General features: G+C 50.9%; 7 protein-coding genes across 7 annotated transcripts; 4 read left to right on the top strand and 3 right to left on the bottom strand.

Moving 5' to 3' along the window:
* Positions 1 to 42: 42 nt before the first annotated feature.
* On the top strand, positions 43 to 2,897 carry VTN00DRAFT_9737 (uncharacterized protein; the record flags this gene model as incomplete). Its single annotated transcript, XM_069436725.1, has 2 exons — positions 43 to 2,562; positions 2,643 to 2,897. The coding sequence occupies 2 exons, from the start codon at positions 43 to 45 to the stop codon at positions 2,895 to 2,897; spliced, it is 2,775 nt and encodes a 924-aa protein (XP_069284336.1).
* A 1,283-nt stretch (positions 2,898 to 4,180) lies between these two features.
* Positions 4,181 to 6,274, top strand: VTN00DRAFT_9738 (uncharacterized protein; the record flags this gene model as incomplete). The annotated part of the gene is made up of 1 exon (XM_069436726.1): positions 4,181 to 6,274. The coding sequence occupies one exon, from the start codon at positions 4,181 to 4,183 to the stop codon at positions 6,272 to 6,274; it is 2,094 nt and encodes a 697-aa protein (XP_069284337.1).
* Positions 6,275 to 6,667: 393 nt separating this feature from the next.
* On the top strand, positions 6,668 to 7,159 carry VTN00DRAFT_9739 (uncharacterized protein; the record flags this gene model as incomplete). Its single annotated transcript, XM_069436727.1, has 2 exons — positions 6,668 to 6,813; positions 6,892 to 7,159. 2 exons carry the CDS (start codon positions 6,668 to 6,670, stop codon positions 7,157 to 7,159), a joined length of 414 nt encoding a protein of 137 aa, XP_069284338.1.
* Positions 7,160 to 9,830: 2,671 nt separating this feature from the next.
* Positions 9,831 to 10,959, top strand: VTN00DRAFT_9740 (uncharacterized protein; the record flags this gene model as incomplete). Its single annotated transcript, XM_069436729.1, has 2 exons — positions 9,831 to 9,984; positions 10,049 to 10,959. The coding sequence occupies 2 exons, from the start codon at positions 9,831 to 9,833 to the stop codon at positions 10,957 to 10,959; spliced, it is 1,065 nt and encodes a 354-aa protein (XP_069284339.1).
* Positions 10,960 to 14,324: 3,365 nt separating this feature from the next.
* On the bottom strand, positions 14,325 to 15,861 carry VTN00DRAFT_9741 (uncharacterized protein; the record flags this gene model as incomplete). The annotated part of the gene is made up of 4 exons (XM_069436730.1): positions 14,325 to 14,470; positions 14,531 to 15,144; positions 15,215 to 15,465; positions 15,529 to 15,861. 4 exons carry the CDS (start codon positions 15,859 to 15,861, stop codon positions 14,325 to 14,327), a joined length of 1,344 nt encoding a protein of 447 aa, XP_069284340.1.
* Positions 15,862 to 16,774: 913 nt separating this feature from the next.
* VTN00DRAFT_9742 (uncharacterized protein) lies at positions 16,775 to 17,911 on the bottom strand (the record flags this gene model as incomplete). The annotated part of the gene is made up of 1 exon (XM_069436731.1): positions 16,775 to 17,911. One exon carries the CDS (start codon positions 17,909 to 17,911, stop codon positions 16,775 to 16,777), a length of 1,137 nt encoding a protein of 378 aa, XP_069284341.1.
* A 3,291-nt stretch (positions 17,912 to 21,202) lies between these two features.
* VTN00DRAFT_9743 (uncharacterized protein) lies at positions 21,203 to 22,025 on the bottom strand (the record flags this gene model as incomplete). The annotated part of the gene is made up of 2 exons (XM_069436732.1): positions 21,203 to 21,865; positions 21,936 to 22,025. 2 exons carry the CDS (start codon positions 22,023 to 22,025, stop codon positions 21,203 to 21,205), a joined length of 753 nt encoding a protein of 250 aa, XP_069284342.1.
* Between the last annotated feature and the right edge of the window lie 587 nt (positions 22,026 to 22,612).

A 22,612-nucleotide genomic window follows, 5' to 3' on the forward strand; every position in this document is an offset into this window, starting at 1 on the left:
ATGCTGTGGTGAGATATTCGTCAGGTAGCTCCTCCGCTCAACATGTCTGTCCTCACGAGGAGCTCGAAGCGAAAGCTGGATGACGTGGATGGGATCGAAGATCAGATCAGATACCCGTTGAATACAAGCCATGAGGGGACTATCACCACAATCATTCAAAAGGCACATGTTGCCGGCCCTGCAGGGCGGATGAATGCTGCAGACCTGGGGAGAAAGGTTCACTCTCAGTATGCCAAATACCCCGTTTTTCCGGACGAGCCCCGGGCGTTCTCTAGTCCTCTGCCCGAGTCGAACTCATGCCATGCATCGCCGACGCCCCTTGGGTCTATCTTACGGAGTCCAAGGAAATTTGATCATAATGCCTCCATTGTCTTGATTGGCATACGTGGTACCGGGAAATCCAGCTTAGCTGTCATGCTTTCGACAGCATTGGGAAGGCGTCTGATCGATGCGGACCGATATTTCCAGCAAGTCACAGGCCTTTCTCGTGGGACGTTCAAGAAGGAACATGATATAGCAGCTTATCGCCAGCAAGAGGCCAGAGTCATGGGGTTGATGCTTACGGAACACAGAGAAGGTTGCGTGATTGCGTGTGGGCCCGGGTCCATGGAGCGCAGTGGGCAACAGCTGCTGAAGGATTATGCAAAAACTCATCCTGTGGTCCATATCATCCGGGATGCAGCTAGCATTCAAGCGTACTTAAAGGCCTGGGACACGGAAAAGGTTAGCCGTTTCCTGGAGATCTCAGGACCACTGTATCGAGCATGCTCGAATCTAGAGTTCTTCAATATTTCCGAAACAGGGTCCGAGGCGTGTGATGGCAGAAATGGTACGGAGAACCCGTTTCTCGAGCCCGGATGGGATCAAAGACCTCAAGCTCATGTGCCGTCCCTGACATTGAAACGCGTTGAACGGGATTTTCTGCATTTTATAGCTTTCGCAACAGGCTATACCGAGTATCTAAGAAGGCTGCAAGCTTCCTTCCCGCTCTCACTGTTACCGATCGAGTCACGGTCCTTCACCTATGCGGTATCCGTACCGCTCTCTGTCCTTTTGGAGAGGGATATGGACATAGAGGACTTGGAATCGACCACTGATGCCTTCGAGCTGAGAGTCGACTTGCCGGGAAGTCCTTCCAACGATCTTGGATTAGACTCGGCGCTTGCAGACAGAATAAGCCAGACAGTGGCCACCATTCGGCGAAGTATTGTTGTGCCCGTAATTTACCATGTTGATCCTGAAGGACCTCCCGGAACTTCTCCAGATTGTTCCTCAGCAATACGTCGGTCAGATGATGAGTACCTGACTCTGGTTGAGCATGGCCTGAGGCTTGCTCCCGAGCTTCTGACGGTTGACTTGTCCTACAGCGATTCCGTTTTGTCCCGTATAATTGCTGCGAAAGGATCAACCAGGATCATCGGTCACTTCTCGTCCATGCAACCCAGCCCGAATAGCTGGGATGATGTGGAGTACATGGCAAAATACAAACGCGCGATGGAACTTGGCTGTGACTTTGTAAGGCTATCGCAGCGTGCAGCAACTATAGAAGACAATTTTGCCGTTCAGCGATTCCGCCACCGCATCAGCAGTCTCCCCGATCACCATCCGCCTATAATAGCTTATAATACCGGCCCTCTTGGACGATTGTCATGCTGCTTCAATCCAATTTTGACGCCTGTGACACATCCTGCAACGGCCTCAGAAGCTCAAGCAAAGATCATTCCTTGCATCACTGCACGCCAAGCACAGGAGGCCCTATTCTCATCATTCACTTTAGATCCAATGCGATTCTACGTTTTTGGTGCAAATGTGACGTACAGTTTATCACCGACGATGCACAATACAGCCTACAGAGCCTGTGGAATGCCACACGAATACAGAATCCACCAAGCTCCATCTCTTAGGGACATCAATGAGCTGGTCGCAGACCCTAACTTCGGCGGAGCTAGTTTCTCCCTTCCCTACAAAACCGAAGTCATACCATTACTGCATTCGATGTCACCCCACGCTCGTGCTATTGGGGCCGTCAACACTGTTATTCCCATCCGAACCCTGCTAGAAGATGGAAGCGCTCCCCCGAACTCCGACTTGTTACTGGAGAAGAGCAGAGCAGGCCCGGTTAAAGCGTTGCATGGGGATAACACTGACTGGATCGGTATCTGCAGTTGCATCCGTCGGGGACTATCCCCTGCAAACGCAGTGCGCCCCTCGTCAACCGGACTAGTTATTGGAGCTGGGGGTATGGCGCGCGCTGCTATATATTCTATGATCCACCTCGGCGTGCAGAATATCTTCATCTATAACCGCACAGCCGCCAACGCCCACAAGATCGCACATCACTATAATAGGCAGGAAATCAAAGGGGGCGATACGGAAGTGGAAATGGGCAGGGCAACCGTTCATGTCATCGAATCGCTACAGGACCCTTGGCCCGCAGGGTACAGGCAGCCTACCATCATCGTCTCCTGCATACCGGCGCATAGTATCGGAGGGCAGGCGGCTCCGAACTTCGAGGCACCCGCACAATGGCTCGAGAGCCCTACTGGCGGTGTTGTTGTCGAGGTAAGATTAACCCGAAACTGCTTCCATGCAACTTAGAAATTTCCCCTATAGAAGACAGGCTTTACTAAGTCACTCTGCAGCTGGCCTACAAACCTCTTGTCACTCCGCTCCTGAGACAGATGCGCGCCCTCTCCCACCGTGGCTGGGTGACGCTCGATGGTCTGGACGTCCTGCCTGAACAAGGCTTCGCGCAGTTCGAACTCTTCACAGGACGACGCGCGCCACGGCGAGTAATGAGGGCCGTCGTGTTGAGGGAGTATAAGGAAGACGAAGCGCAGTACGATCCTCATTCTATACAATCGAGGCTGGAGAATATATGTGGGCAGCCGACGTAGACTGCAGTCGTTTACAGCTATGGCATATGTACTATTATACCCAGCTATAAATGACTAGAAATGACCATGATGTTAACGATGCCTAGGAGCTGTCTGTAGGCTACGCAATCTGCTTGCTTGGCAGGCTCGATAAATTCATGCCCTTCTGCACAGTGAACTTTTTTAATTATTTTCATTCCATGGCCCCGACTCGACAAGATACAGCCAATGAAGGTCAAAAATTGCAGAAGCTCTGCCCAATTATTTCCACCCAGTGGCGGAACCCTCACCCGAATATTCCACACCAGGACAGTTGGTGGTCGCCATGGTGCACGGACCACCGAGATCACTACATGTCATCACGGGCACGCCTCTCTTCTATGTTTATCCTGAAACCTTGTTCACAGCCCAATCCGTTCCATCACTTCTGCCTATCACATCGTTGATATTTGAGTGTGTCTTTGAAGGCATTTACTTTTTGCACCAGAGTTCCCAATCAAAACAAGCTGCACAGCAATCACACGCGACGGGCAGGCTACTGTCAATTTCAGTCAGACCATGACTGCTGATAAGTCCAGAACCAAAGTGGCTTGCACCTACTGTCGTGCGAACAAAATAAGGTGCAATGGACTTCAGCCAGGTGAGATTTGCTCACTAACTAAAATCAATACATGAAACCTTTCCTAGTATTGCTGCCTTAGGGGCATTCTATTGCCTGACGCATCGTGTTGCATGTTGTTTTGTATCTGTCTGCATACTTTTCCATCAGGCGCAATGCTACAAAGATTTCTCTGATTACAATTTCCAATGTTTACGCAACCTTACTCGCTTCTGTCGTCCGTGCTGATAAGAGCTAGTCTGTGACACATGCCTTGCAAGAGGTTCTCAAGAGCCCTGCGTCTTTAGTAAACCTTCAAATAATCGCTCTCTGAGCGCGAAGGCGAAAACAGCAAAGCCATGCGCAACGTGCAGGCTGAAGAAGAGGCGCTGTGATGGCGCCAAGCCAAGTAGGAACCCTTTCTACGAACCGGTTGCTTTCTGCTGCTACTCCGGTCCGACAGACTTCACCTTGAAGCTGCTAACAGCACATAGCTTGTGGGGCGTGCAGGCAACGGGGACTCCAAGATCAATGTTCCTACAGACCAGAGGACATGCCTCCGCCTCGTGTCAGGTATACTCTATCTTCCTTTTTGGCGCCTGTCGAGATCTGATCTTGCAGCAGACGCCCACCACATCAAAGAGAACGAACCGAGCCAGGACTGCAAAGTTCCGCTTCACAGTCGCAAGGGCTACCGAGTACAGATATGTCTGGGTCCCCTCCAAAACGACAACGGCTCTTGCTTGTTTCCGAGCTCGAGAACAATGGCCGTATTGATTCAGGGAACCACTCTCCAGATCACCGGAACAATGGAACTCTGTCTTCTGGTGGAGAACACATTCCTGCTCGCCATGTTTGCCCTGAATTGCAGGAGACAGATTCATCTCAGGCCAACCACGAAGAGATGGACTGGTCATCCCCCAGCCCCCAGAATTACCATAGAGGGTTGAATGATCTGAGAACTCAGAGCCAGGTCCGGCCTACTCAAGAACAGCACGATCAGGCGTCCCTATTCGCTAGGCTGCGAAGAGTGGTGTCTGAGAGAACCGATTCAATCAAACAAGAGGAGAATTTAGAAGATGGTCAACGACATCATGCACATATACCTTTCACCGATCAAGCTCCCTCAGTACATTGTCGTGTCGTCAGTGATCTCCGACTACCTTCGAGAGAGCTCTCCGATCACCTTGTTGCTACATACCTCTCGCGAGAGTATGTGAATATGCCGATCTTTGACCTTCTAGATTTCAGATCTGCCTACGAATATCTCTGCAACCGTGAGAGTGTCGATGAAGAGACTGCCTTGTTTTATGGGATGCTCAATGTAATATTTGGCCTCGCCTGTTTGATTATTGGAAACGTCGACGACAGTGACGCTTCGACCTTCTACAGCAGGGGACAGAAGTTTATCAGCTCCAGTGAGGACCAGCGTGGCTCTTTAGCTCATGTCCAAGCATACATTCTACAGAGTCAGTACTTCAATGCAATTGACAATTTGCAGCGTGCGTGGGCAACAATTGGCTTGGCCATTCGTACCGCGCAGTCACTTGGATTGCACCTAAATTCTGGAAGCCAAGGCATGGTTGATCGAAAAGACAGAGAGCTAACTCGCAAGCTCTGGCACGGCTGCGTCATTATGGAAAGAATGACTGCATTACAGATGGGCATCTCACCGCAGACTCTGGATCCATTCCGCGTGCCACTGCCCACGCCTTTGGACAACGAGTACGTCGACACCATCTTTGGTGGGCAGCAGAGCACGGAGACGGAACGGCCGTCGATTATTGAGTTTTTTACCTCCTGTGCAAGGCTTTATGATTGTATCGGAGATATTCTGTCGGTTGAAGATGAATTTCGACTCAGAAATTGTTCAGCCGGGAAGAAGCTTCTCTCTCTTGACCTTCAACAATTTCTAAAAATAGATTGTCTTCTACACAGTTGGCATATAGCCTTGCCATCATTTTTGCGGCTAGATGCAGCCAACGGGCCACAGGCGGATCCCATAGCAGCCCGACAACGCAATATTCTTCAGATTCGCTATCTCTACATCCGCCTGCGGCTGTACAGACCTCTTTTCATCCTGGCTATCGCTCTATCCATCGATAAAAGCAACGAACCTGAGACTCTGACGGACCAGCATCTGTTCTCTGCTGACACGCCTCTTGTCTTAACACTCGCTCGCAACTGCGCAGCCAAATGCTTATCAGCGGCCATGCGGCTTGTTCAGATTCTCAGCCAAGTTGAGAATGCACTCCACGCAGATGAAGATGAGGACGGCACCAACGACCCGCATGCAGACTTTTGCCCATCCGCATGGGAAAGTATAGACTACCTATACGTGTGCGGCACCGTTCTCATTGCGGCCTACATATGTCCTGCCCTTTTTCACAATGGGCCCAACCCTGCAACCACAATACGGGATCATCAGATCAAGGAAAGCTGGCGCCAAACCATGCTATTGATGGAGCAGTACCATACAAGTACTCGACAGCCTGAAACAACCAGGGCAAAAGCAGGGCTATGTCTCAATGCGTTGAGGGCGCTGTCATCCTCAGCTGCCACTGACACGGGGGCGATGTCGCACCCTACAGGTATCGCTCTCGACAGTGGCACAAGGCAGCGACTCCGCCAGCGAACTGAGAGCGAGACCGGGGAGACCGAGCGACGAAAGGCGCGAAGGAGAAGCAGAGCTGCTGCGGGGGCACAAGCATCATCGCTTCCCGACGACGGTAGGGAGCCGCAGAAGAAGTTCATAGACCTGAGCTGGTTGGAGAGTTTGCCTGTTGACGTCTGCGGTTAGCGAGTTTTTTCTTTCCATTCAGCCTTACATACTAATGCCTTTTGTACATATACGTATTGTACAAACCACAAATCTATGTATGTAATCTCTGATTTCATTCAATTTTTCAGTCAGGAAAGGTCTCTTCTGTCTTTGAGCAGAAACCGTAGTTTATAGCAAGCGCTAGATCTACAGTCTGATAGAGAAAGCGGATACTATCCAGAGAGTCCCACCCTTGATCGGCACATGCAGCGGCACGGATAATCAGCGCGCGCGAAGAGTGCTGCAACTACATTGCTCGAGGTATGAGAGATATTGCTGAAACGTCCCGCCAACTTCGACGATCTGGATGACGACCAGAAAGCCCAGATCAAACGACAGATCCCCAGGTCAACGTTTTTCCAACTTTACCTGATGGAGATCCAAGAAAAGAATCCTCTCTTGACCAAAGCGTTCCATCTGGACCATGGAAAGACAAGGCGTCTACCGGTGGAATTCGCCGGCAGTACGTGGGACGACGATATTATCTCCTTTCGGGAAGCTCTTATCAACGTGGAAAGGTACATCTTCCTCTTGTATATTCTTCTGAATTCTGTCACGATTTACTGGCAGTTTAAATCTTCCCCCCTTCTATATAGGTATTGGGGTGAACTGGGAGGCGAAGGCCCTATCCACTTCTCCGAAGACGACTTGAAGATCCACCTACACGACGCGGAGAGGTCGCACGAAGTTCAAGACTTCTTCGACAGTATCGACGGCCTCGTGAAGCGAGATGGCTGGACACATAACGAGACATACGACGAGGCGCTTGATTTCTTCTCAAGACTTAGAAAGGTCGGTCTCAGAGAGATGAAAGGGAAGGAAAGAGAGAAATTCGAGAGGGTGACACCCTGGGCGGAAAGATAGTAGCTGACTACGATAGAATTGTCAATTAGGTACGCGCATGATGTATGAATGATGTGATCTTTTCATCTGAGAATCCCCAAGATATGAATCTGTGATCACTCGGAAATCATAAACTTATTTCACTCGCGGGTACCCTGATCCCTGCCCTGAGCGAACAGATATGAGAGGTTATTTGCCCGGGATTGGTATGGTCTGGTTGTTGTCCTTCTCGTAGTCCTCCGGAGGAGGGTATGATTGGAGATTCTTCTCCGGCGGCGAGACGAAGACTGGTGTGTCGACGGGAAGACTGTGCCCATCGCAAGAGCGCAAACATTGTTGTCAGCTTTGAAGGGAGGTGGATGAACGGGGGGTTCCTCACATTCCAATTGACTGTAGCAATCACACAGCCATTGTCACCAAACATTGGGTTCGAAAACTCAAGCTGGCCGGTTCCAGTATAGAAAGATTGCCTGAAGCTTCAGAATGCAAACATGAGGTTATTCCGCACTGCCCTAAGGCAATGCGTCATTATTCCTTTCATTTATTCTTGAAGCGCAATTGGGTTGACTTGGGATGGAAAATCCAATGTTTCTTTCACTTCCCTGGTCATTCTAATGTTAAAGGGATTGGACGGTATCCTGCTCGTACCTGGTGCAAGTCCCAGCACCTTGTCTTCGACCCCCATTGGGATGCTCATCCCCTACGAGCTGGTATACAGTCCACTGTTCATTTCAGGGTTTGCGTTAGTACCTACTGTCAGCAGCCTAAGAGGTCGGCCTGACCGCCTAGGGTTTGGGGCTCAGGGTAAGTACTGGTCGCATAACCAACTTGCCCATATCACCTCCCATGTGTCACCTAGTGAACTTCTCACCAAGAGTTATTAGATCAATACTATTACGTTGAATTCCAACAAATAATACTACTGTTACTGAGAGCAAAGTCGATGCTGCAAGCTCTGAAGGTCCACAGATGTTTACCTGTCCAGATTGCCGGGCAGGCTTCAACATCATTTCTGCACTCCAAGCGCATCAAGTGAGCAAGAAGCACTGCTACTGTATTTATTGCAAAGGGTTCTTCATTAGGTAAGATATGGATTGTGATGTTGTAGGGAGCCGAAGGCTGACCGACTCATAAAAGGGAGATGGATATAGGCGAGCTTGATCTGGATCTGGCTCCCAAACGTATTTAAAGTCGAAACACGAAATCGCTTGGCAAGAGTGTGGTCAGCCGGTGAACACACTCATCAATCTTCATTCTCATCACGAGTTCAGTTGAATGCAAGTGTATATATATGGATTGGCTTTCTTTGCTGGCAGTTGCATCCAGAGCAATGAGAGCACATCTCTCTCTCTCACTCTCTCTATCCATATATAAAAGATTCTCTGTTTTGCATCGAGCTATGGAACGGACCTGCCGTCTAAAAGACTTACTAGGCAATCTCTGTGCAAAAGGAGACCTGCTCTCTAACAGAGAGTGTCTAAAACGGAATACCTTCGAAAAGCGCTTAGTACCTACCAGACACGCAAAACAGATGCTGCTTGAGAAGAGCCGTCTGTAGGAAGACGAATAATGGCAATAACTGGATTCCTCTTTCTCACTAGGGAGTTGACCATCGAGGCTATGCACAGAGACGTGGTGAATCCCTGCAGAAGCGGCTACAACCAACGCAGGATATGATTCGACAGACTACTAGGACCGTACATATAGCACAGAACATGCAGCCAAAGATATGTTAATGCAGGTAGGGACTTGAACGGCGGACATGATGGATGCCACTTGGCCTGAGAAACAGAAGGATTACTTACCGAAAGAAGTGTCTGTGCCGGTCATCTAGGACCACCGCAGGACAGTGTACTTTTCAGCTTGCAAGGCTGGGTTGCTAGGTAACATGGTGGAGATTGCAAGGCTGGGAACACGTGCAGGAGAACGGGTGGCCTTAACTACCAGCGGAAGATAATCTGTATGTATTTATTTGGAAGTTGTTCGTGAGAGAAGATAGCATACAGCCGCTAAGCCAATATGAATTTCGCTCTTTGCAACAAACCAACAGTGACAGAGAGGATGTGATTGGCGTTTTTCGTCCTTCGCAGCGCTAAGCTAGCGTGTTAGCTTCAGACTTGTACGACAGAATCCTGATTTGCATGCACCTTTTCCAGAGATGATTCATCTATAGTGCTGCAGATTGCTGCAGGTAGAAGACGGCCGCAAGTGGAAGGTCGGAGCTCTGGAAGAAGAGCAGAAGAACCTCGGGGGTTGCCCGGTGCGACGGAAGATGTGCTGGAAAGAAATTGAGAGGAAGATAACAGATATCTCCACGAGGCTGAAAGTCTTGATGCGTCTTAGCGGCAGCTATCGGTCTTGGCGACGCGCAAGACGTTGACCGGCCCGTTACGTCAGGCGTCCTCCTGCCTTTTGCTTCTCTCCTCATCTCCATCTCGTCCTGCGCCCCCCGCCCCCACCACCGTTGTCGTCTTGTCCGCGAGTGGTTGCTGCGGAGCCTCTTTCTCTCTTCCTCTGTATTTTTATTCCTCTCGCAGTTTGGATGGGACGAGGGCGGCTGCTCGAGGGGAATCCGCATGGCTGTCTGTCTTCCCGTACTCAACATTTATCAACCGTTAACTCCCTCAACGCTCGCTCCTCGCTGCTCGAACCCTGATCACCTAATCCGCTGAGAGTCTGCTGCTGCCCGACCATGCGTTCGGGGCTGCAGAAACCTGGAGTAATCCCGTTGCTGGCTCTGCTGGTCTTCGCGCTGCTCAGGCTGGCTCCGGTTCTTCCTCAGGCATGGGATAGCTACAAGTCGAACAGCCTGCGAACGCCTAGCTATGTCGCCAATGGCTATACCCGTGAGTCTTTGGTTCCTGGCGCGTGCGAGACACCGAGAAATTCGCTGACTTACTGATCGTGTAGAGTCCTGTGTCGTACCGGACGGTCCGTTGGTGGATACCGAGATCGCCTCGCTGGCTAGTTGCGATAAGGGCGCGAATTCCATGTCACATCCAGTCGATGAACCCTACTGCCCTTCTGAGAAGTGCGTCCGCCCCTCTGCAGAATCGCGTCTTCACGACCCGGAGCTGGTGATCAACGGCCCTGCGAATCCGGACTTGCCAGACGCTGCGCAGCGACCGAAAGACAACATTCACACTTCGACAGCGATTTCTACCAGGATAGGGGCTCTGATGTCCCTCGTATCACAAAGCTGTCAGCTCTCCTACTGGGAGTTGTTCCATCTACTCGCGGACCGGAACCCGTCTCCCCCGGCGGACTGTCGTCCGCTCTCGACATCGGCAGATTTATCCGATCCGACGTCCATAATTAATAGCACGGGATCCCCGGACGAAGTGCAGTCGGTAAATTCGAAGACGATACGCCCATCAAACAGCCTTCATCATACTCTTGGGTCATCTAGGCTTTCCATCCCTCTCCGTGAGATATGGCAGCAGGTCTGCAAGCGCGGAGTGGAACCCTCCGGCCCGGAAGGTTCTTTGACTGCTTCTCGAGTCAATCCTCTGAGGGTGCTGCTGTCCAAAATTGGGATGTCACCCCGCTGTGGTCAGCCTCTCTCGAAGAGTCGATTGTCCTCGAGCAAGCCGGTGGACAGTGGCAGGCCTCAAGTGCAACAACCAATGCGTTCTCCTGCGATCCCACCAAGATCGCAAACCCCTATCACTCATCTTTTCGACATCTTCGCACTGGCTCCGACACCCTCGACCGTGGCAGAGCAACAGAATGTCGCTGGAGTTCCTTCCAATCCGAAGCAGATGCGCGGCAGCTGCATGGCTGTCGTGGTCGGTCTTGTGGTTGGAATCATGTGGTTCTAAGTTTGTTTTTGCCATCGTATGACTGCCTGAAGGAACGATTTACGAGCACGTTACGAGCGACTTTCATTGGCGAACGGCGCATGGGTGCAAAGGCATGTCGTCAATTTCTGGAACCTATTTTTCGTTCTCTGGCGACAGCTGAACTGGAGTCGTGCTCAAGCTATTTGAGAACCATTTTCCGCCGACAAGGCATCCAGAATAGGGTCAACTTGAGTGGCTTGGGGCCCGATATTGCCTACTCCAACGTCATATCGGGAACAGGAATGTTACCGGAGCCACTCGTCCCAAAGCTTTGCCTCTGTTTCCCTTCGGGTGAAAGTTCGTGGCTATCTGCCCGTCTTCTCTTTGCATCAGGGCCAGACATGGCGCTGGCGTTGCATCTATTCCGAACCATTTTCCTGTTTCCTTCTTGTGAACCTGCAACACATTTTGACTGTGTTGCATTGCATATATCTATCCATCGTCGCGAGCCGGCAGCTTTCTTCTCGCGACGGGCGCTTGGCTTATAATCTTTAATGAGTGGATGTATGTATATAGATTTCATTTCTTGTTTCTCGATTTTTCTCTTTCTTTCTTCTTTTCTCCCTTTTTGTACAATTTTCTCTATTCTATTCTATTCTATACCCTGCACTACGTGTGTCATGTCTGTTACGTCTGTTGCACATTGAGGACAGCACCAGTGCCTGTTAGATAGGGACCTATATTTGTTTGGTTGGGTGGATGGACGTGTGGCTGTACTGTACAGTACAATTTATGTATCTATCTTGTCATGTGACGTCTGGGAAACAGCTATAGGTGAAATACATAACTAGGTAATTTAATAGTTACGGACGAAAATGTATCTCCTGTTTGCCAAGCTACCGCTAAAGCTGCAACCTGCTTTCGCTCTGCTTGGGTCAGCTTGTTAGCTTCCCTCATGCCTTGTGCTGCTGCTGCACCATCATATGTTTTCCTCTTAACGTCGTCACTCTTCATCTCAGTATTGTCAACTTTAGATGAGATGCCCTTTTCAAAGGCCCTGTCTCAATTTCGAACCTGGGGTGCAATTTCGAAACAGTGACTTAGAAGATTAGGTAAACTACTGTATAGACATGGTATGGTAGAACTGATCCTTGCCCCTTCCTGCTCTCTACCCACCTATGACTTGGGTACCAACAGGGGAGATGGGCTTGTTCTTTCTCGAGATCTGTTTGGGCTTAAGACTAGATAGGTACATTCAACAGTTTAATCTATCCCAGTCCTGTCATCCATTATGCTGGAGGTTGCCGGCTCGGACCTAGCCGGCCCGGCCTGCTCGCCTATATATCAACCTCCTCGAGGTCGGCCTGCTTCCTGCTTCCTACAACCCACACACACCCACGCACACACAATCCACATATCTGATCCCACACAGTGAGATCATACGACACCAACAAGATGTGGAGAATATAAGGCCTCCCATCCATCCGCTCAACAACCAACGGCTAAGCTCCGCAAGCGTCAACCGCCTGGCGTGCGGCTCGGCTCCACTCGTCTCTACTGGGCTGGATTGGATGGTAGTGCTGAAGAATAATACGAATACGAGGTCAAGCCGCAGAAGATCGACATGCAAGGGGACAGCAACAAGATATGTGGCAGATGCAGATAAGATGCCCAGTTGGATTAGTTCAGGGAGACCGATCATGTCAATTCAAATGACACTATTTTCGGGTGTAGTACGCCTGAAGCTTGTGTCGAAGCTCATTCATTGTACTGCACAGTGATCGATCCTTCATGATAGAAAGGACAGACTACTGGTGATCTACACAGTACATACGGAGGCGAGGGTCAAAAGTCTTTAGGACCCCCGGTATGAATAGGTAAGTTACGCTAGTAATCGCTGAATGAATTAGCAGTGATATCCATTTAATTGCAGACTATTCTATTCTACCTAGTATTTCCTCAGAATCCTCTAACTGTACGGGCATAAACCCCCTACAATTAGGAAGTTAGTCCTGGGCCCAACACGCTAGCCTCACTAGTTGCCCTATTAGGAAATTAGGCCTGTACAAAGTCGGCAGGTCGTATGGCTAGCCCTGTGATACAGTTAATGCTTGCTAAGTCTTCTAGGAAGGTCCTAAAGACTTTTGGCCCCCGCCTCCGTACATGTACATGCTTCCTATCCTCAGCCATGTTCGATGAGGACGAAGTCAGATTGGCTCAAAGAGGCTCAGCCATTCAGAACGGGCCAACTCTTAACAATGTTGGATGGGTTCAATGCCCACGTGGGACTTGTTTCCAGACTCTTTTGTGTTTACCTCTAAATGCCTGTTGGGGTACCGTCTCTCTGTCTGTCTATAAATACCTTGATAATCACCGCCCCTTCTTCTTCCATCGGACAGACAGACTCTAACTCCAGAACCAACTCATCCTCTCTCTACTTACTTCTGCCATTTCAAAGCACACCTATCTACCTACCTACCTACCCACTTCAGCATCAACAATCGACAATCATGGACCTCCAGAAACTCATCTCAATCACTCTCCTCGGCGCCGCTACAGCGACAACAACAGCGGCAGCACTTCCATCGCCTCAAATCTCATGGTCTCCACCCGACAGAGGACAAGCAGAGGCAGAGTGTCAGCGGATCCAGCTCGCGGTAGACCAAGCAGCCGCGTTTTTCAGTCCCTATGTTGATCCATTGGCGGGGGTATGTATAGCGCTCTCTCTCTCTCTCTCTCTCTCTTTCTTTATTTTGAATGGGCTATCTATCTATTACGATATATATATATATATATATATGTATACACTTTACAAGTGATACAACTGATGAAGGATGTGGAGAGGATATCTGACATTTTTTGGGTACATACAGGATACAGCGCGAGCCCAGCTTAACAGTATTCAGTACGATGGAAATAATGCTGTCAGCGCCTGTCGGCAATTGGTTGGCACTCTTACTGGCTAGTCCACTTACCGGTAAGTTGCAGCAGTTACCTAGCCTAGCTATCTCTTTCCTACTTTTTCAAGTCACAGCACTATACGACAGTAGTTAGCTTACACTTTTCCAGAGTCGCAGATTCCCAGGCTAGTAACAACTTCTCGGGATAAATAAGTGGGTCATGACTACCTGGGCAGCAGGGGAGGGGTGACGAAAATGTATATATAATCGTTGTACGGAATACTGTTGTCGCTGAGTACCTAGGTAGTGATGGTGAGAATAGATGGGACCTGATTTGACTGGATTCGATTCTTCACTAATAGAACATATAGCCATCTACTATCACTATATTAGCTATCTTCAAACAAGAAACCCCTGGCTTTAGTAGAAGATTCCTTCCCTGAGTACCTTGTTTAGTTAATTAATGGTCCCCCGCACTCGTGCTTGAGAGCAAGGGGAGGGCTCTCAGATATTCGATCCCTTCTTCTCCTTCTTCTCCAGCTCCTTCGTCTGCACCTGGTAGATCTTGACGAGCTGACGCACGGCCAGGTCGAGGAGCACGTCCTCCGATCCGCCGGGGATGCGGGTGCCGGGGACTTCGCGCCAGAGTCCTGAATTAGGTACAATACTTGTCAGCAGAAGAAAAGTTAGGTAGGGAACATAGCACATACTCTCTGCAATCTCCCCCTGTCCCGTCGTGGTATATCCATTCCCACCAAACAGCAACACCGCGCACTGCGCGCACTCCTGCAGCACCATCCCCGCCTTGGCCTTCGCGAGCGCTGTCAACCCGCCCAGCTCGCGGTCCGCGTCCCCCTTTTCCAGATGACACAGCTGGTACAGGATCTGCTCGATCCACGCCCACATGGTTTCGAGCTCCGCGCCCGCCTTGGCCAATCGATGTCTCACGACAGGCTGGTCCATCAGTTTCTTCCCGAACGCCTCCCGCTTCAGACAGTACTCGAATGCGGCAGCAAGTCCGACACGGGCCTGCCGCGTCACGCCCACGGAGACGACCAGTCGCTCGTGGTTGAAGTTGGTCATGATGTAGCGCATGCCGTGGCCCTCGATCCCGATGAGGTTCTCGACGGGGACGCGGACGTCATCCAGCTCGATGAAGGTCGTCCCGCCCGTGGCCTGGCCGGAGACTTTGAGTCGGCGCATCGTGACTCCCGGGTGGTTTCTGAGTGGGACAACAAGGAGGGAGAGACCTGCTGGGCCGCTGTTTGGTCCGCCGGTGCGGACGGCCATGGTGGTGTAGTCGGACCAGATGCCGTTGGTGATCCTGCGTCCTGTTGGCATGTGACAAATAAACACCGATGGCAAATTGACAGGTTGAGCTTTACTGTACTCACCACTTCTTCGTCCCATTAACGATATAGTACTTCCCATCCGGACTCTTGACAGCCGTAGTCGTGATATTGGCAACATCACTTCCGGCCTCTGGCTCCGTGATTGCGAGGCAGGTCCGCTTCCTTCCCGTCAGCAAGTCCGGGAGAAAGCGTTCCTGCAGCTCACGGCTCCCGAAGCGGAGCATGGGCGGGATCCCAAAGGCGAAGCCAGCCGTCATGGAGGCGCCAGGACCGGCCAGGCCGGAGCGGGCTAGCTATAGACTTCGTCAGTATATAAAACAGTCCAAAGCCTATATCACGTAAAAGTAGGTACATACCTCATCGCAATAAATCCCCGTGTGCAAATAATCCCACTCCTCGACCTTGACCCCCAAAATATCATTAATCCCGAGTCTCTTCAACCACTCCACGGGCAACGGCGCCGGCAGATTCGGGATCAGCATGTGATGCCTGCAGAAGGTGTGGAAAACATGTTCGGGAACGGCCCCTTCACGCTCCCACTCGAGGGCGTGCGAGATGAGATTCTCCCATAAGAAGGCACGGCATGCTTTCTGGAAGTTGCGGTGCGAAGAGGTGTAGTAGGGGGATGGGAGGCCGCGGAGATAGGGGGGTTCGGAGAAAGGGACGGGGTTGGGAGGGACGGTGGCCATAGTTAAGGTATCGTTCACGATGTCGGATGGAAGTGTCAATTGGGGTATATACACATATTACTAGTACCCGTCAAGTGGGAAAAAGAAATAAGATGTGATCTAGCTGTGCAGAGATGGAGGGGCCTGGTGCCCCCCGTGCGGCTAGCATGATGGTGAGCTGGTGTAGATCGATGTCCAGGTATGCGGGGAAGAGGCCTCTGGTTCAGCTAGCGGAGAGCCGAGCCGAGGCTGCGCCGCCACGTGAGTGGACCGGCCCTAACATGGCATCTGTCATAGCCTCGATGTATTATCTCGCTGGGAGGTACGGCGGATATAGGCAGGGTTTTCTCCTGGTGTTGTATTCTGTTCACTGTCTTCTCGCGCACTGAATCTTGACATGTACGGAAACCACTGCAATTATCCCCAGGGAACTTATAAAGTAGAGTATGAGACGGGATAGCGGTGCAGATCTATTATTGGGTTGGTGGTCCTCCAGTCAACATTGCACCTTTGGGCAGGAAAACTACTGTTACAGCGGGAGTTAGTCTTGTTTACAAACCGGCTCTGCTTATTTGAATTTCACATCCTTTAAGTACCGCTAAGATAGATGGATCAAAAGTGTTCTGATATATTCCACCCCAATATTATAGTTACACCAGACCACGAGACGCGGCAAAGGCTACAGAAACTATGGTATAAAAACAATTGCCTCCAAAATTTGCAAAAGCAAGAAGTGAAATTCAGGACCAACTTTCAAAAACGGTTGGTTCAGAATATTTTTACAATCCCAGCAATCTCAATCAAAAGGACACTCAAATGGAAGATGTCGCAAAACAACAGTATCATAGAATGGCAAAAGATCAGCACCTATAACGATTCGTATCTGAGCGCCAGGTCTCGTAATTATAATACATTCAAACCCGTCTGCAGACCGTCAGATGGGATTCATCATCGTTGGGCTGGGAACCGCAGGATGTACGCTGCCGTTTTCCCCCGTCAATGCTGACTTTGTCGGGGTTCGTCTGGCCGGCGGTGTCGTCTGCTGCCGCCGCGTAGGGGTGCGATTGCTTCCCTCGCTCCTTGATCTCTCGCCACCAGAAGTGTCTTCCACAGTGCTGCCCGCACTGCTTGCCTTTCCGCCTCTTTTGACCATCTTGCCTAGGACCCCAACAAGCTCAGCGGCATCCTCAAAGCTCTCGTCGTCCATTCCCTCTCGCGCGTTATACACGTCCGCAATGGCCTGTTTTGCTAACCGTCGACAGGCATCGGAGTCATGCAGGCAGTCATACAGATATGCTGCGTACTCGAGCTTGACGGACAGTCGGAGTGGATGGGACCCGGGAAGCAGTTGGTCAGCCAGAGCCGCAGCACTGGTAAAACAAGCCGTGGCAGTTGGGGTGTAATCGAGAGCAGGCAGCAGAAAGGACGACGCAGATCTCGGGGGTTGAACCGGTCCTAGGCCAGGGGGATGAGAGTGTGAACCACCCCGTACAGGTCCTCCTTCCGCAGGTGGCGGCGTAATGGAGATTGAATCGCGGTTGGCGTTTGGTGTCGACTTTGTGCTCCGACCCGTTCCCGAAGTTCCGTTCAGGTTGACGGCGTCGGGAAAGCTGGAGATCCCCGGCGGATGAATCGCTGGCTGATTGTGGAATAGGACAAAGATGTGATAGAAGGAAGCCCTCAGCTTATACGCCAGAACTTTGAGCTCCACATACTGCTGAACCATCGGAAGAATGTATTGTTCGACGATCAGAAGCCCTTCGCGTGAGAGCCATATTATATGGTGGTAAAGCTGGAGGGACTTCGTTTCTCGTGTAGGATCCAATCGTCGCAACTTCCGCGCACGTAGGAGCTTCTTCGACAGAATCACGGACAGGCCGAGCATCTTATACAGCATTGCAGAGAGGAACGGGTTTTCGCTGCTCGTGCTGGCAGCAAAGTTGCCCAGGCATTTTTGATCAACCTCTGAGGAGGCCATCCAAAAGGTCGAAGTCTGTTGATCGCAATCGACGTCAGTCATCGCCGTACACTCGCCGCAAAGTGAGGCCTCTAGGCAATTGGTGCCAACCATGGGTGCAAAAGAAATGGAAACAAAACTTGGAACGTCAACAGAACAGAAGCCAGAAGGCAAGGGTTATATAAGGATGCGACATGGCGACTGGGCGGCAAGGAGAGACAAACGTGAAACGTTTCGCGCACAAAGGATGGATGTGCTTACCTTGGAAGCGCGCGGTACTGATTGAGATGTTCCGTATTAGAGGCTTCTTGGACCTAGTCCTGTTCAATATCACAAGGTTCCACAGTCGTTCTGAATATTGGCGCCGGATTGTCGCGGACGAATGTCGTTGTTCAGTGCCGGGCGCTTAGAGAGGATGAAGCAGCACAACAAATAAATAGTGGAGCCTGTGCCGCACGTAGGCGCCAAACGCAACTTCTCTGGATCTATATCGAGGTCTGAATAACCGGGTCCAGACGCAGAGAGACGCTACTTCGGGACTTCGAGTAAGGGGTTAACGTGCTGTTGGCCCCTTTCCGGTGGTTGAGAATTTGGCAGAAAGACAGCGACCAACGATAAGGCCAATTAAAGAACAAAACAGTGTATCGTACAGGTACTATTGAGATTCAAGGATCGTCTTTCTTCGGGCGGTCGTAAAGAAAAGCGACAGTTATTCTGTTGTACAGAAGCGATGCGGGTAATGTACAGTCTGCGGGATCTAAATAGACAGAAGAGATGACCGTCAACTCTCCTCGTTATCAGCTTCCGGTTTTCGTCTCCAGCAATGCCTGTGGATTTGAAGGAAGGTACCCAATGGCATACTTCGACATTCAAATCAACCAAGAAACAGATTTGAGCTGGCGAATCGCCGTCCGTTAGCACCCCAGCAAATTACAGGGGTGACGAGCAATGGAACGTTCGTCGACGGTGAGGCGAGGGGTAAAGAAGTCGTGGCTGTACAATATTAAATATTATTCCCCATTCATCGTGTGCAATTGGTGTGGTGAGGCGTAAGCCTGCCGCCAGCACAGTGCGGGTGATGTCAAGCCCCAGATGTTTTGACACGGCAGCCCGGCCGGTGCGCCTGGTGCAAATCAATCAAAGTCTCACAGGGGAATTCTGCGAAGTCGGATAGTAAGACAGGACGGGCTTGGGGAGAGTCATGGGCTAGAAGAGACGAGAAAAGCTAAGAATCCGTTCGTAGCTGATAGCGCACAAAACATGCAGCAAAGTCGGGTTGGCCTAAATCTGCCTCCTGACGCGACACGGATGGAAAACGAAAGAGCCGGAAATCGTAGACACCGTGCAAGAATCAAAATATGACGGCTTCCAGGGCTTTTGTCTACACAGAGAAATGAGTGCTACCAATGCACGTCACACCCGCGCAAAAATGGAGAACTGGTGCGCGCCTGTCATCCAGTGTGGAGGGTGGAAACGGCAGGCCGAACGACGGTGGCAATCCGAGCCCCAAGGCCTTCTGTTGAGCTGGTCCTGCAGGAGGGGATGCATAAGTTACGTGTCAGAGCCAGAGCAGGTCATTCTTGCCCTGCCTCTAATCCCGGCCGGGTCAACAAGCCTCTACCGCGGTGGATCTCCCAGCCCCGTTTGGCGGGCCGCAGAGCCACCCCTAGGGCAGAACCACGGTGGTTAGGATCTTAGAATCGAGGTGAACGCCGCTGCGACTTCGCAAGATTTGGCCATCGGACATGATTAGTTGCGTTCAGGGAGTCCGCCAGCGTGGCAGCGGGTGCGGTCCAGTTGTTCTCTGCGAACCGGAGAGAAGGGAACGACTCGACCACTCAACCGGGTCGAATCCATCGCGCAAGTCGAGCCAGTCAGAGAGATGCCGTACCTCTTGTATGCCTGTTGCGGGACTAAGTAGATAGTTAACGCGATGTGGCTGATGCCGAGGGCAGATCATGTATTGTGTACCGAGTACCAACAGAAGTTCCTGACCCAGCGATGCAGCGTCCTGCGCTAGCAGTCATAGACCTGCCATTCTCCTCGCCGACTGGCCGAATCTAGGGATGATTATATGGTGATAATAATGATGATGACATTGGTGGACAACCAGCAGTCGACGAGAGAAGCGAAGAGAGGCCTCTATTGACCTGTGTCCCGCCCGCCTTCATCGGGAGCAGCCGCTGACCGCCTCTGCTACCGCCCGACGCCCCTGCGTTGCTAGCTTCGACTCCTCTCCATCTTGCTTCTGCACGCCAGCCACGCGAACGGGGCAGATGCAGACGCATCTATCGTCCTTGAGATTTCCGATCCCTGTTGAGCCCTTTCGAGATGGTTGTTCTCAGTATGGCATGCTCCTGTGGAAACATACATGGCTGCGGTGCTTAACCGCCGTCATGGCTCTAGATCTTACTCTCTATCTCCTTTAATAACGACTTGCAAGCGCGGCATCTATCCCACTTGACGCGGTCCGTGTCTCCCGTGCAAAAGAGCGGTAAGTAGACCGCCGAAACTCCTCTCCCAGGTCCCTTGGTTCTAGATGCATCATGTCTGTTCTAAATCAAGCTCTCTGGAACCCCGTCCCTAGCACCCCAGAGGCCTCTTTCTCTGGATGTTTCAGAATTCATGGCTAGGTAGAAAGGATAACTTGCAAGGACCCCTCTGGCAGCAAGGCCGAACGCAGAGATCTACTGCAGCCGGCATACACAATAGTCCGCTGGTTCTTGTTACTCGGCCATGATTTGCTAAAAAATACTTCGCTGGTTCAAAACTTCGTGAACGGGGCCGGTTCTGCGCGACGTTGTGAGACAGCTTGAGCGCCGTCAATTTTCGGAGAAGACACCGTCCAAATTTCGACTTTGAAGGCTAGAAGCGGAAGAGCTCTGGTTTCTGCAGCACCCTGCACACTTCCCCGCCATCGCGAAACCTGAACAGGCGTTTATGCCGGTCATACCATGTCAAGTGATGCATTCTTCTTGAGTCCTTATTCTGCATAAGCATGGCGTAAGTCATGTTCTTTTCTTTCCTTGGATGATGCCGTCTCTCGGGTATCGACGTGGTGCACATGACATATCGCTGCAGTTTGCAAAAGAGTGATGTGCCAGTGGATCGTCATGGTACAAATAAACCAGTTGCAAAATTCCGCCATGGTCACCTGGCTCCAGTCTTTGGTTATATCCTATTTCCGCCTGTCTCGCTTACAAGTCCTATAGAAATTTCAGGTACCAAGGATTAATTGAGGAGATTGTCGAATTTTCCTGGTATCTTCTTGGTCTATTGTACAATTGCAAACTACTAAAAGACAGGAAAGGGTGACAGAGCTCACCAAACTCCAAATACGTACAGTTTCCCAGCTCACTAACCAACTAACCATATCGTCAAAGCAAGTCCAAGCGGAAGCCTTCTCTACCCCCAGACGTACGTAATGCTCTCCGAGTCCAAGGTTCTGCTGGCTAGAGATTCGCCTATTGCCTGGCGGATATTCCTCTCTGCAAGCCACTCCATTCCCGTGATCTCTTCATAGATTTCATCTTGCGGTTCCCCGTCTTCCAGAGCCGTGTCCAACTCGTACGTGTCCTCCCTCGCAGCTTGCTCGATCGCCTTGATGATCGAGACCAGCTCCTCATCCTGACAGAGGTAATCCGCACGCATCCTCACAGCTTCACCAGAGCGGTTGTTGGCGACGAAGACCTTGGCATCGATGAACTCCCGGCTCCAGACGTGCCACTGCATAATTTCGACGTCCTCGTCCATCGTCCACGGAGCACCGTCGATCTTGGCCGAGTAGTGGTCTCGCCAGCGACGGGGGATCAGTCCCTTTTTGCGCAGGCTCGTGATGTGGTTGCTCAGCGAGCCGATGGATCGTTTCTTCACGCCTGGGAAGTTGGCCTGGAGCCTCGTGGTCGTGGCCTTCTTCATGAGCTCGTTTATCAGCCATGCGTTTTCATCGGCCGTCCAATTCAACGTCCCCCTCGCACGGCCGGCGTGCTTGCGAATTTGGATCTGTTGCCCATCGTTGCTCGAGGTTGGCGATTGCTCACTGCTCGAAACTTGTGGCTCATTGTTTGACTGTTACCTTAAGGTTAGCGGGTCCGTTTTTGATGCGTTGACAGCCTTCGCGGACTATATGGGGACTTACGCTTGTAGGAGACAGGTCACTTGGAGGTTCGCCGTTGTTCTTGATGTTGTATTCCATTTCTACTTCCATCTTGCTGTTGTCTTCCGCCATCTTGCACACGCTTCCCAGAGCCAAAAACGTCTTGGCCTCTTTGTCAGCTTTCCGAATTTAGATGTAGTCGCAAAGCAGGTTCAGATGAAATATGCTTGAAAAATACACGACTTGACGCTAGCTTGGACGGTCGATGTATAAATTTTGTTGTGTTCGCAACAGGGAGTCGTGGGAAGTTCGTCGAGGACGGAGGGTTCGAGGATCAGGAAGCTCCAAGCTCGACAGCTAGACACATGTAGGAGTGAAAGGGAATCATAAGAGATCACACGAAGGTGGCTTCAGCCGAAGTGATGCATAATGGCATGACTCGCCAAACAAAGCATTCACCGGTTGTTACAACCTAAGTAGCTAATATATTATGGTGGGCTTCCGTCTACGTTAATCCTTTCAGTTGTGAAGATCTGTATGTTAAAATAACGAAAAAGTACATTATATAAAACCAGTACATTATATTCGCCCGGATCAACAAAGCCTCGAGTTTTTTTTAACCATTTAAAGGATACATCCCGTCTTCGCTCCCATTCTTTCTCTTTCTATGCTAGATGCTAGACACATCTAAAGCCCTCACAGTTTTCCAGAATATCAAG

Source organism: Thermoascus crustaceus (assembly GCF_041956765.1).
Source record: "Thermoascus crustaceus strain CBS 181.67 unplaced genomic scaffold VTN00scaffold_8, whole genome shotgun sequence".
NCBI lineage: Eukaryota > Fungi > Ascomycota > Eurotiomycetes > Eurotiales > Thermoascaceae > Thermoascus > Thermoascus crustaceus.